General features: G+C 38.8%; 2 protein-coding genes across 5 annotated transcripts in view; one reads left to right on the top strand and one right to left on the bottom strand.

Annotated features, from left to right (window-relative positions):
- The first annotated feature begins 453 nt into the window (after positions 1-453).
- On the top strand, positions 454-6816 carry LOC311293720 (uncharacterized protein). The gene is made up of 8 exons (XM_084414197.1): positions 454-849; positions 2427-2462; positions 2544-2658; positions 2832-2999; positions 3103-3159; positions 3383-4522; positions 4979-5084; positions 6340-6816. The coding sequence occupies exons 2-8, from the start codon at positions 2453-2455 to the stop codon at positions 6442-6444; spliced, it is 1701 nt and encodes a 566-aa protein (XP_084270323.1). The 5' UTR covers positions 454-849; positions 2427-2452; the 3' UTR covers positions 6445-6816.
- plp1b (proteolipid protein 1b) overlaps positions 6774-14450 on the bottom strand; it is a 7935-nt gene continuing 258 nt past the window's right edge. Inside the window, exons 2-8 of one of the 4 annotated variants that reach the window (XM_084414206.1) lie at positions 12183-12281; positions 9867-10053; positions 9624-9780; positions 8914-9088; positions 8768-8841; positions 8618-8683; positions 6774-7647 (exon numbers count right to left, since the gene is read on the bottom strand). In XM_084414206.1, coding sequence (XP_084270332.1) covers positions 7573-7647; positions 8618-8683; positions 8768-8841; positions 8914-9088; positions 9624-9780; positions 9867-10053; positions 12183-12186 — 738 coding nt within the window. In that variant the 5' untranslated portion in view covers positions 12187-12281 and the 3' untranslated portion in view covers positions 6774-7572. Of the gene's footprint in view, positions 7648-8617; positions 8684-8767; positions 8842-8913; positions 9089-9623; positions 9781-9866; positions 10262-10622; positions 10870-12182; positions 12306-14450 lie in introns of those variants that run through there. The other 3 variants (XM_084414205.1, XM_084414204.1, XM_084414203.1) reach the window with 3 other exon arrangements.

The raw sequence follows: 14450 nt of genomic DNA, 5'->3' as shown, positions 1-14450 counted from the left end.
AAGCCACAAAATACAGATACGTTCTAGCCAGTGATTGTAAGTTTGTTGTGTTGATGAAAATAATTTATTAATACATTTATTCCTGCAGGTATACTGTTCCAGCCAACATACATGTTGTACACTGTACATTTGTGCAAATAAGACTTAAAAAACTTAAGAGGTTAGATGGTCTTTGGTGCACCCCATTTGTCTCACTTTGTCATTGTTTCATAACACAGTGTCTTGGAACATTCAAACTGTAACTGGACTGCAGACAAAACCCACACGCACACACACATATGAACACAGACATCACTATCTTACATCAAGGAAATAAATTCAAAGGTGTGTGAATGTGAGTTCCCAGAGGGCAGTTTTGCGTTTAAAAGACGTGTAATAGCCGTCCAAACACAGCCCTGACGTCTAGGCGTAAACAAGGCAAAATTTGGGCTGTCAGTGAAAATTTAATAGACTAAGCATAGAACATGTCAAAGAAATGAAACCAAACACCTTGTAATCACTGTTGACTTTGCTTAGCCTACATGATGGAATTTCATACATCTCGTAAGTTATTTTGGCAAAAACGACATGTAATCAGATTCAAGGTTATTTTGGCTAGAAGTGGGTTACTCATAGCTGAACTATATCGGGTCTATAGTTAACCTAGATAGTGAAATGACAGCTATTGCTTGCTGAGTTATGTCTAGTTTTTTGTATTATTATTATTTGGTTTGCTTTTTTGGAGGTGTGTGCAGGTGCATTTTTTGGAGGTGTGTGTTTTGTGTGTCTACGTGCATATGAAGTGGTTGCAGTCTGGCAAGTTTTAAATCACTTTTTTACAGACTAAACTGCACAGATTTCTACACACAGGTAAGACACCATATCAGAGAAATGCACTGTCTTGTATGTTTAAACAAATTTAGGGTGTGTGTACAGTTTTGGCAGTAAGCTATCTGAGGGCCATTTTGTAATGTCCTCTAAGATATAATGAAGCATGTCTGAAACCATGCTACTTTAAGTGCTCCTTGTGAAAATTATTGCGTATATGAGAGGTCCTTACTAATATAGGCCTAGCTCTTAGTGTCTAGGTGTAAGGGTGTAAAAGCTAGAGTTTTTGTTTGAGGGGGTTTGCACTATGTCATAGGGGTTCTTCCTCTGACTGTGATCAATGAAATTTCAACAAAACAAGCATTGAAGATGATTTCACTGTTCTGGGAAGTGAGGAGGACATCCTGCCATTATGTTTGAGACTTAACCAACAGTGTGTGTGTGTGGGTGGGTGTGTGTGTGTGTGTGATGTTGTACTTTTTGATCCTGAAATGTTTTAAGAAGAGGACATGGCTTTTATGAATGAATTAACTAATCTTGTGATGGCCAGAAATTAAAATATCATATTAAAACAGGGCAACAAAAAAGAAGACAACTGAAGTGCAGTAAAATACGTTTTGAAAGGCTATATTTTTTTTTGTTGCTTTAAATCTAATAATGTCAGCAGTTTTGTAGGAGGGTTAGGATTAGCGATAAAGGTAATTATCTTACCTGTGCACGCGCAGTTATAATGGAGCAAATCTTTCATCTTTGATTGTTCATCGCGTCTTTCGAAGCATACGCACAATGTCGAGGCCAAATTACATTGACATCGCAAAAGGTGGACTGCTACGATTTCAGCCGAGATAAAGCGTTTACATTATTGGCCTATTTAATAAGACGATGTGTTGTTTTAGTCCGACTTACGTCAAACCTTTAAAGTGCATGCACGCACATTATTCAAAGGCAAATGTATAAGCAGAACAGATCCTGTAAGTAAATCCAAACACCAATGAGGTAAAAGTGGGCGTGGAAGAGGCTATACCTAGCTTCATATTACTTTGATATCATGTAGGCTAATTAGCCCAAACAAAGCAAAAAAAAAAAAAAAAACTGCATTCCACAAACACAACACATATGAGCAAATAAACACATACAAGGTCTTATAGACCATTTGCTCATCACTTGTGTTTGTGTTGCTGTGTGTTTTATGACCTGCTCTTCCTCTTTGCCATTGTCCTTAACGTCTTCCAGCTCATTTATTTTTGGCTACTTATGTCTTCACTACTTAAGTGCTAAAGGACTAATACATCACAACACAATGCAATTACTGTCCAGTGCAATTCCAAACAGTGCATGAAGACAACAAATATTCACAACACATTTTACTGTGACAGCACCAGAGTTTCTGTTATAGATGGTATGCGAGATAATGCACACACCGAAGACAAAAAACATGTGGTTGTGCTGCATTTTTGTTGTTTGTATGTGCGTGCATTTCTGGGTAGTACAGAAATTGGCACCAAAAAGAAAAAGAGCACATCAAACAATATACCTAGTATGGATTATACTAAAATGGGATATAGAGAAACTGAAGCTGTAAAATATCAGATTTTTTACTTCATGTGATTCTAATATAGGCCTGACTGAGGAAGAGGATCTCACCATGTCCAATGGTAAAACATGCACAAACACAAACAATAAAACATGCGCTTGTGAACAAAACACACTCTAACAGAGGTTTTCTGTGATTGTAGATGTTAACAGGCAGGCTGTGTTCCAGGCGTTAAAAGTTCGAACCCATTTGAAAAATGATGGAAGTTGGATTCAAGGATCTCAAGAGGTTCTGGACACTCAGTCAGATGTAAAATGGTAAATGCACACTTACGCTGTCACCTGCTGGCTGAGAGTGGTAGTATCAACCAGTCAAAGGTCTTTCCTGTGATTCCATGAACACTGAAAAATGGATCAATGTTAACATCATTGTCTCTTTCCCTCTCACTCTCAGTTCATCTCACTCTTTTTTTCTGTTCACTCTCTAACAGTAAACCAGTAAAGCTCGTAAAGCCTAAGAATGAATCATCACCTGAGAGCAGTCAGGTCACTTCCTCCATCATACCATGTTCACAGAGTGGCGCCACCGCCTCCTCCAGTCTGGACACATCCACAACCCCTCATAGCTCTTATGTCATGTCAGCCTTAAGGACGTTTGAGTGAGAGCTATTCTTATTTTCCTTGTGTGTTATTATGTATTTATGTTTCTGCATTCTATACATGTTTCCATCCAAATAACTCCAGCTATCTGCACTCCCTTAGGCATGTGAGCTCAACAGAAAACACACCAGTCAAGAGAGGGTCCCATCTGGCCAAAAGGTCTGGTGGAGCTCTCTGTACTGAATAGAGCCTTTTATCTATTTTATTTATTTACCTTTTATTTATTTAGCCTTTCTTTAATTTCCTCATTTGCAAGTTAAAAAAACTGAAGCAGAAATTCTTAGATGTTCACACTTATTAATTCATAACAGACTATATTTAATATTTCATGAGGTGTAGAAGAACAATCAGTTGCTTCATAATTATTCTGAATGTGTTCCAGTCCATATCCTGTCCTTGAGGACTCCAAGAGAGCACATGCAGAGGACGTAACAGTCAAACCTGTAGAAGAACCACCAAAGACTCCAGCAGATGCTCTTAAAAAGGACGTAGTGGAGAAACATGTAGAGGAACCATTGAAGACACCTGCAGATGCTCTTAAAAAAGACATAGTGGAGAAACCTATAGTCAAACCTGTAGAGGAACCGTTGAAGACACCTGCAGATGCTCCTAAAAAGGACGCAGTGGAGAAACCTGTAGTCAAACCTGTAGAGGAACCGTTGAAGACACCTGCAGATGCTCCTAAAAAGGACGCAGTGGAGAAACCTGTAGTCAAACCTGTAGAGGAACCGTTGAAGACACCTGCAGATGCTCTTAAAAAGGACGTAGTGGAGAAACCTATAGTCAAACCTGTAGAGGAACCGTTGACGACACCTGCAGATGCTCTAAAAAAGGATGCAGTGGAGAAACCTGTTGTCAAACTTGTAGAGGAACCGTTGAAGACACCTGCAGATGCTCTTAAAAAAGACATAGTGGAGAAACCTATGGTCAAACCTGTAGAGGAACCATTGAAGACACCTGCAGATGCTCTTAAAAAAGACATAGTGGAGAAAACTATAGTCAAACCTGTAGAGGAACCGTTGAAGACACCTGCAGATGCTCTAAAAAAGGACGCAGTGGAGAAACCTGTTGTCAAACTTGTAGAGGAACCGTTGACGACACCTGCAGATGCTCTTAAAAAGGACGTAGAGGAGAAACCTGTAGTCAAACCTGTAGAGGAACCATTGAAGACACCTGCAGACACTACTGTAGAGGTAACAGAGAAGAAAACAGTAGAAGAAGTTTCAACAGATCAAAGGCAATCCAGTGGAGCACTGCATGAGAAAACAGCCAAAATTCTACATGAAAATCCATCAAAACCTTCAGGTGCGTTGACCACAGAAAAAAAAGAAGACAGTCCAGTGGAACAACTCATAACAGAACATATACCTGTACCCAGACAAGCAGTAAACCAGCCTCCAAATAATCATGGGGAACTTTCACTAGTATCTGCTCTGAAAACTTCAACTACAGAACCAACAGAAGAGCCTCTTGTGGAAGCCCCAGCAGAGGACCACAGACTGAACAGTGAAGCTGGATTGAAGTAAGTCAGTCGTTTATGCAACACCATTTTCATTTTGATATGCCATTTTTAGTTTAATGTATGCTTAAGTAAGTCAATTAAATCAGTGTCCATTAAATGAAATCTGTGGCTCTAAAGAATCAGAAAGAGGAATCGCAAATGAAAACTTCTAGAAAAAGTTATTGGCAACTTTATGCTAGAGTATGTGTTATATTACATTTTTATTTAATTGACTTATATAGCAGTAATATTCAATTATATAATTAGACATTAGTTACACAAACTGTAACACTGTAAGTATATAGTTTATCAGTATAAATCAGTACTTATGTAAACACATCAACACTGTCAAATTAAGTGTGACCTGTCTCACTAAATAATTGCATTTATTTTTACAATAAAGTTGAATGTATTAGTATTCAATAAGTTTTATTCTTAATAAGACGTCTGTGTACCTGTGTATGTCTCCCTTTGCAGTGTGAAAGGTAAAACCATGTGTTCCTTCTGCAAGCTGCCCTTAAATGGAAGTGTGAAAATTAGCATCAACATCCCTGACATTTGCTGCCATCCGGATTGTTTCAAGGTTTACTTTTTTATCTCTTCTTCCTCTGTACTGAACCAGGCTCAGAAGTCAGTGTCAGCCCTCCTCAAAGTTGTTTTCATCTGAGCCTTGTCTATATATTTCCACCTGGTATTAAAGGTGCAGTAAGCAATTTCTGAGAAATACTGTTGAAAGTGGATCATAACAAGCTCCAAAACACACTTGTAGCCAATCAGCAGTAGAGGGCGTGAACACTCATGATGGGGGAGGAGAGACAGTGAGCAAGAGGGAGATTTGAAGAAAGACTCTAGATGGCTGAGGGACATTACAAAAGAGAAAAGGTCACTGAAAATAAGAAGGGTTATGATCAGGCAAGAGCTTTAGAACCCACGTTCCTAAGCACTAGAGACCTAAGCGAGAAGTCCTGAAAACGGACCCTGAGGTTGAGTCGTTTCTGCACCACGAAGTAAGAGAGGAGTCTCTGCAAAATCCGAACACGGTTACAGGAGACACGTTAAAGGGTTAGTTCGCCCAAAAATGAAAATTCTGTCATTAATTACTCACCCTCATGTCGTTCCAAACCCATAAGACCTTCGTTCATCTTCAATTCGAGAGCTTTCTGACCCCCCATAGACTGCAACGTTAAAACAACTTTCAAGGCCCAGAAAGGTAGTGGTGACATTTTTAAAATAGTCCATGTGACCACACTATACATTTTATTTCTTATTTACTCAACTTCATACTGTCCCAGACTTTCTTCAGATGAACAACAAACAAATATTTTTAGACAAATAATCCATCTCTATGAGTCCATTTAATGAAAGTGTATGGGACCTCCAAAGTTGATGCTTCAAAAACCAAACAAAGTGAACATGATGGTAATCTACACAACCACAATGGATTAATAAATGTATTCTGAAGCAGAACGAGATTTGTTAAACTATAAACTCTTGCCTCCAGCCAAGTGTCATATTCTGGTTCAAGTTCACGCTGGGCATAAACGGCCAAAGACAATTTATCAACTGTGGTTGTGTAGATTAGCCCTACCATCGTGTTCATTGTGGTTTTTAAAGAGTCAACTTTATAGGTCCTATACACTTGCTTTATATGGATGCAGAGATGGAATATTTTTTTTAATTGCTTGTCTGAAGAAAGAAAGTCGTATACATCTGGGACAGCATGACGTGAGTAAATCCCTGAGTAAGTATCCCTTTCATTTCTTTTTCCTACGACCATCCACAGCAATAAGATGTGCTGCAGTGTGATCAGTAATGCTTTGTCTCTCTGTGTGTTTTAGTGTAATGGCTGCCGCAGTCCTCTGGGTGATCTCTCCTCATCTATGTACCACTATGCTGGGAAAGTCCTCTGCGAGAGATGCTTTGATCAAATCTTCCAGCTCTGATGATTCATCCTCACAGCCACCTACTGGACTACAACTTACAACAAAGCTCATCTCAGAGTCTGCCACTACGTTTGCTTGCTTTAATTCAGCACTTATTTAAAATAAACTTTATCAGCGATGGAAATGCTGTCGTAGGTTTAGTGCACATGAATACAACACCATTTTCTGTAAATGTATTATACAATTTCCCCTTGGGGGTTAATAAAGGATCTCTCTCTGTGTCTGATCAACATGTTCCTCATCTTCTTCTAACAGTTCAGTTTCAATTGTATTTTAATATCCTCTTTAAATGTGATCTGTAGCTGTAAGAAGAATTGACAACACTGATCGTCATCTTTCATTAAAGTTTATTGCATGAGTTTCTATGAAGTCAACACACAATTTGATGTAAATTCATTTTAGTTTGCATTATTTTTATTAATCATTTACAGATCTCAATCTGACTAGAAATATTTTTAGTGTTCTAAAATGAGCTAGAACAATAAAAAAAACATTAGTTCCTTTGATCGAGCACCATCATTGAACAGGTTCAGCATATTGCCACAGTTAGTCAAAATATACAACAAATACACACTGACACTAAGAGTGTCTGTAAATACTGAATTCAAATTGACACAAAGAAATCCGTGCTGTTTCTCTGTGTGTCTCAGAATATAAACCAACAACTGACTGAGGAAACAAGTCAAACTCTCTCAAAAAGATGAAAAGTGAGAGAGAGAGAGAGAAGCTAAAATCCTAGCAAACTGCAAGGCATTAATATGACCATGAAGCACAATGAATACAATCATTAAAATGAATAAATGGCCGTGAGAGAAAGGAGAGAGCGGTATGATAATGTGTGTGTGACAAAGGCAGAGAGAAAAGAGACAAATGAAGAAATAGAGAAGCTAGATTCCACTCCTCCAGAGATCAACAGTACAGTAGTTTGTGGTTTTATGTTTTTTCCATTAATCAGTATTCTTTAGTGAGGTTTGTACTTATTTGTCTCACTAGTGTGTGTGTGTGTTGTTCTCTGTATGATAGACCTCTGCAGGGGCTTCATGGCACTCTCTTGCGTTTCCTCACGGGCCACAGTGATGACACCACTGATACCGCTGCAACAGGAAAGCGGGCCTAGCAACACCGAACCTAGCAACGGATTCCCTTCCTTCCGAGAAACCTTAGAATAGCGTAGTTGTAGGTGGTGGCAACCACGTAAATGAACTAGAAAAAAATAAGAAAAGGAAAGAACAACCCATATGTCTGATCAGAAGGTGACACTGACCTGTTACCCTGCAAAAGAGGAAATCTGACGTTTTGTGACATTAGTGTTTATATCCCTTGGACACTCACTGGATGATAAACATCAGACAAGGCATGTGATTCTAATAATATCACCATCATTTATTTACAACCTAGTCCGTAGCAGAGTACAGTACTAATATTTTAGAGGAACAATCACTTTGGAGCAACTGGGGTTTAAGTTCCTTGCTCAAGATAAATTCAGGACTTGATTCTTTGAAAAGGTTGTGAACGTTTGTTAATGCAGTAATTCTTTTGTATATATTTTAGGCACATATCTAATGGAGAATTTAGTGTCTAAATACTTTTGGGGGCCATTGAAACTGCAATTTTCTACTTATTACATTATTATTACATGTTTGCACCAATCTCACTGTGACCCTGAGCAGGACAGAGGGCTGTCCCGATAGTTATATCTGGAAATAACTAGAGAAATAACTGCTGCCAAATACACAGGAAAGGGAGTAGAGACGCTGGGGATCTGTCAGTAGCAGAGAGGTCAGTTAATGATTGTAAACTAAACATTCCCTTGCTGTCCTTCCGTTATGAACTTCATGCTGTTTGACAGCTCTGCACTCCGACCTCAAAGAATCCAGTCCAAATTCAATGGCAATGGAAGTTTGTCAATAGACATAAATAAATGTGTAAATATAATCATCAAAATATGTGTAAATGACCTGTTTCTGTTCTCAGTAACTGCCAAAATTGACCAATCATTGTCATAAAGATTTCTGAGGTGGATTTACCAATTAATAATGGATGCTTTCCAGAATGCAAAGCAAGGAGGCCCCTGAAATAGGAACCAGTTAACCACTATGACCTCGCACAAAACATCTTCCACAGTAAATATCAATGACTGAATTTCACGTGTGTAAAATATGAGATCACTAACCAGGGCAAGAAGGGTGATTCCTGCTCCAGCAAATGCACAGATGTAAAGGTCATAGGTCATGTGGAACTGGAAACATGAAAAGGGATATAAGTGATATGATCTCTTGAAACTCTGAGTATGTGTGTGCGTCCAGGGCTATAACCATCTAACCTCTTGTGTTTTGCAGATGTTGGCGAGTGTATTTCCACAAACAATCCCAGGCACAGCATTCCAGGGAAGAAACCCTACATAGAAAAAACAGACATCATGATCATGAACGCACACAGATTCACACACACACACGGGCGCAGACGTACCATACATGCGTGGGTCCATGCAGACCCTTGATTGCTGGTTGAACAAGGTGGTTTCCGACAGAATGTTGACTTTGTGACAGGAGTTTTTCATATTAATGAAGAAGAGCACGGGAACGGCAGTGAAGCCAAAGACAACCAGCCAGATCACAGCGAGAATGTATGTCAGGATAATCAGCTGGACGAGAGAGACAAGCATGCAAGTAAATCTTGATATAGCGCCTAAACAGTGTTTAAACAGTCCAGATACAAACAAAATAAAAAGACTAAATCAGACTAAATCAACTGCTCATAGGTTATCAGGGAGTTTGGATACAACAATCAAGCTGCAGTTGGATGAAATAGTGATCTAGCTGGTGTGTATTTTAGTGTTCCCACACTTTCTGACCTAAGATTCTCCATGACTTCTCCATTCATTTGTGATAATAGGATAAGTAGTTTTGCAAATCATTTTATAGATATCACATTTTCAAAATGTAATTTAAGCTGAAAGAGCATAACTGAACAAAGAACACTAAATACAGAAATTCCTATGGGTATAAAATATTATTAATAATTTATGTTATATAAAATGTAATATATATATGCATTCTTTTTTATTTCTTTTCCATATCCTAATATTTCATTATTAAGAAAGATGCAAAGGGAAAATTTCAAAAAGCATCTCACGCACACGCGCGCGCACGCACGCACACAAACACACACACACTCACAGTCAGGCTGAGGCCGCGCCCGAACTGGGTGCTCCTGAATTCTCCGAACGTCTGCTTTACTGCACTGGTGGTGTAAAAACCTTCAGCCAACAGCAACAATCCATAGAGGAAAAAGAAGGAGGCCAGACCGTAGATCACATACTGGAAATATTTTATACTGAAACACAAAAATATGGAACAATGACACAAACAATCATAAACAGACCCACAATCACAAAAAGAAAGAGAAAGACAATCACTCACAAGTCTGCCAGCACAATGAAATCCTGGACGTCCCTTGCGAAGTAGAGCTCTATGAATGTGTGTGTGTGAGTGAGCGCCTCATGCCCTCCCCCACAGAAGAGTGCCACACCGGTGTAGCAGAGCAGGGTGGCCAGCAGGCTGGTGTAGGGCACGGCGCCCAGGCAGCGGATGCAGCAATCATAGCAACCTGTAGGTGAGTGATATATCAACACACACACTGCACATGCAGCACACACAATACACACACACATTTACACACACACTCTATTCTAACAGTGCACAAGCGCACTCATGATCATCTAGAAAGCTCACCGCTGACCTATAAATGAGCATGCACACTTAATTCAAACACCGCTAATGTGCTTTTAAGAGTTAGTTGGCCTACAGTAAGTCAAGGACAAACAAAAACATGCACACACATACACAAACACACACACAATGTCTGACTGACACACGCACACACTTTTAAACAGTCAGTGTATCATGGAATCACAAATGAACAAGCCAAAATGCAGGCGATCAAAAAGCCCTGCTCGAAATCTCGAACCACAAAAAGAAACCCAAATTACAAAAACATGAAAGTAACAAAAAAAGATGAATATGCGCTATATGCACCAAAACATTTAACAGGCAAAACAACTATATCAATAATAAAGCAACTTAACCAAAAGAAGCCAAACAATAAGCGGCAGAAGGCTCAGCTATGAAGTTCTGCAGTCCCCAGCGTGTGAGAGAAGATGATGCGCCTCGGGTCACCTAGCGCTTTACACAACCACGGCTGTTTCACTGGAAACATGGACACTGCTGAGCCGAACCCACACCAGGAGAGAGCCGTGAAGACGCTTGTCCACTCACTCCACAGAGATTTCTGTCCTCTCTTGCTCTAATTTCTCTTTCTTTCTTCAGATACACTCCACTGTCCACCTCAAGGAAGAAAAAAAACGCATCGCTTAAGCTGCTCCTCTCCCTCCCTCCCTCACTTCTTTCTCTCCTTCTTTCCCTCCCTCCCTCTCTCTTTCTCTCTTGCCTGAGTAGCCTGGTGTCAGGGTGAGATTTGGGGGGCATGTGTGTTTGAGGTTTTGTGGTCAGTAAAAGAAGCACTTGTGACAGTCATAATGGCTTTTGTTTTAACAACAAAACGTATCATTGTGAACAAACACACACACACACACTCACAGGCCTCAGCAGTGGAGTGCGTCATTGCATTTCAACCCATAGCGGCACAGACAGACACATACTGACACCACTAGGGTTACAATTGGGATCATGGCAGGTCACCCAGCCTTTTACACTCTTTTTAGACTGTTTTTTTTTTAGCTTATCTTCTCAACAAGCGTCAAAAATGCCTCTCACAATAATCTCTCACAATAATGATTACTATACAGAAGACACTAATTCATCACACCCTCTGTCTGAGAATGTTGAAATGCGTTTGGGTCTTAAATTAACTTAAATGGGATAGTTTACCCCAAAATTAACATTCGGTCATAATTCTCTCACCCTCATGTCAATCCAAACCTGTATACCTTATTTCTTCTGTGGAACACAAAAGAACATACTTTGAAATTCAGTGCTTTACTTTTTGTCCATGCAAAGAAAAGTCGTTGGGGTCCAATGTTGTTTGGACACCAGTGTTCCTTTGTGTTTTGGAGAAGAAAGAACAAGAAGTTTGGAAGAACTATCCCTAGTTTTGAGCAGAAAATGACACATTTGCTATAACAGTTCAAACTGAAAATGTGATTCTGCAGAAGGCTGATAAGCTCTTGTCCATCTAATCTGCTGTCAGGCACTGCAAAAATAATAATAATAATAATACAACGCATACATGTTAATCCTTCATGCCTATTTTTAGACTGGCACTGGGCCATACAGGATTCGCCCACAGAGAAGAGAATATTTGACCTAAAGACCTTATGTGACCTCTGGCTGGAGTCTCCTGAGGTTACTGGTCGTCTCACCCACACCTCTGAGGCGTCGTAGTAACTGTCTTTGCCAATCAAAAGCAGAGCCAGCTGGTTAATCAATCAAAACAACCTTTCTAATGAATCAGAATCCATTTAATACTGTATTCCCCCTCCATAAGTACAGGAGTGATGCTTCTAAGCTTCTTCTGACCAATCAGAAGCCATCTTAATCTTACACACTACATACAAAAAGGATCATTAAAACACTTCTATGCATTTATCTAAACAACTAATATCACATGCAAATCACAGACGGAACGATCAATTCAAATTCTGCCAGTAAATATGAGAAAAATGATGAAAATCATAGCCGTGGTTAAAAATGGGTTCAGGTGAGTTCAGGTAGACTTACCCATGTGAGTATGTGTGTGCGTATCGCGCTCTGTCTCTCTGATGTGCCGTGTAGTTTAATCTCTCGATGCTTTTATGATTCTCACTCACGCTTTTGTCCCTGGAACAATAAACAAACCCCTTTGCTCTCTCTCTCACAAACAAACACACTCACACACTGGGGGAGATCTTAAAGATGCAGCGCCCTCTTTCACTGCCATGATAAATAAAGAGTAAGTGTGATTGTGTGTGTGTCAGTGCAATGAATCCTAAATGTTCTCATGCGCATGCATGATAAAGATGAACAAATGGGCCAAAACACTCATGCACAAACGCTAGTGTCTCTTACGTTTGGCCTCTTCGCAAGTTCTACATAAACATCCATGTACACACACACACAAACACATTTGCTTAACTTTCTGCATTTCCGCAGGTATTGATTTTATTTTAATTAATTTTTTTTTTTACAAATGAGGATGCCCCCCAAAAAAGGTTATGGTCAGATTTAACTCACTTCTAGGTACAAATTTGTTTCCAAAATATGGTTAAGTTTGTACACACACAGACAAATTTTTAAGCAAACTGAGGGTGGTGTGACTGAGTCAGTTTGGGACAAAAGACCATTCAATAGAATACTACAGCTGTCCGAATTAGGAACAGACAATTCTCTCTTTTAGTAACACACACACACACACACACACACACACACACACACACACACACACACACTTGTAAGCATTGGGACTTATGTGTGATTTGAAAGAAATTTTGTGATTTTGTGCGCTCCATTAAAAGAATCTGTCAAAAACCCAGGTTATTACACAGGTGTAATTTACAAAGTGTTATCATATTAGTGAGGAAACCTCAAATAGGCGATGGTTTTATAGGCAAGTGTTGATATTACCTAAACTGCTAACTTTCACAAAAACCTGCTCATATCAGAAGATTTAGCCTATAGCAAAACATTGCTTGGCTAATTTATGCAAGGACCACTGCAATGTTTTTTTTTTTTTTTTTTACCTTATAATAGCCAAACCTTGGGCCGGTTGCATAAATTGCTTTGACTAGTCTTACTTTTTTTTTTTTGTTCATAACTTTTTTTTTTTACATAAAATGTACAAATTTGTATCAAAAAAGTAAGTCGGATTTTCCCTTGGCTTACTGCTAGTTAGTTCTTAAGACACAGTCTTACAGTTTTTTACGATCGCTAGGACACATTTCTCAATACTTAAGGCACTTTTTCAAAACTCTTCACACAGTGATCATAACATCAGTCTATGTTGGCTAAACTGTAGATCATTTAACATTGCTTTGGCACAAAATGCTTTCAATGACTACATCTTTCAAGTTACATAAATTATTTTCTCACTCAGACACAACAAAGCATTACTCAACAACTCTTCAAAACTATTAAACTTAAGTTCAAAACCTAAACGAATAAGACATAAATTTGTTACATTTCTACACCATATATATTCTGAATCTTTAAACTTAAATACTATCAAAACAATTTGATGTAGCTGAACACCTACACAAAGCGTTAGTCTTTCAATTTCATTACCATCTATACAAAAGGGGAAAACTTAGGAATAATTTTGTAATGTAAACATGGAATATGTAAAATACTACTGCATATTTTTTACAAAAGCAAGGTTGTTAGTGTTTTTTAGGTCAGTGTTTTATTAGTGACAAAGTGTTTGTTGGTTGAAAACCTTTGCTATTGTGTTATGGAATAGTTAATTGATTTGAGACATAGATGAAGTGTTTTGGTAGTATTAGTGAATTTTGAATGTGAAATTAACTGAGCTGTGCCATGTTAAAAGTTGGTTAGGAGAACTGTGTGGAAAAAAATACCTAAGTATTGAGAAATGTGTCCTATAGCGATTGTAAAAAACGGCAACTTGTTGTGACTGTTTATGCCACTGGCCCATAGACTTGCTGAATAAAGGCCTATATTGCACAGTCGTATGGAAAAGCGCTGCCCAAGTGGTAGGCTAAGTAGATAGGCTAATAATAGATTTTTTAATTTTGTGTGAAATATTTCCAATACAAATATTTTGTTGTAGACTTAGTTAATATTTTCCTGTAGCTCTAAGGTTTTCTCAGGTTCAGTTCTGACAGAAAGAATGTGCCCTGAATGCGCTGTAAAAGGCTTATATGCGCCACAGATTTCTCTTGAGATCAAAAACTTCAGTCTTCAGACTCCAAATCAATCTTGATAAACAAGGAGCAGGGATTTTAGGCAAACTCAATATTTACTGCAAATTTGAGGCAGAAATGTACAGAGTAT

The sequence above is a fragment of the Rutilus rutilus genome (genome assembly GCF_951802725.1).
Source record: "Rutilus rutilus genome assembly, chromosome: 7".
Classification (NCBI taxonomy): Eukaryota; Metazoa; Chordata; class Actinopteri; order Cypriniformes; family Leuciscidae; genus Rutilus; species Rutilus rutilus.
The sequence above is the reverse complement of the archived record's forward strand: the minus strand, read 5'-3'. Positions and strand labels throughout refer to the sequence as shown.

Coding starts and splice junctions, on each gene's coding strand:
- LOC311293720 (XM_084414197.1), top strand. Junction 2,659..2,831: donor ACTCAGTCAGATGTAAAATG/GTAAATGCACAC, acceptor ACTCTCTAACAG/TAAACCAGTAAAGCTCGTAA. Junction 5,085..6,339: donor GCCATCCGGATTGTTTCAAG/GTTTACTTTTTT, acceptor TGTGTGTTTTAG/TGTAATGGCTGCCGCAGTCC.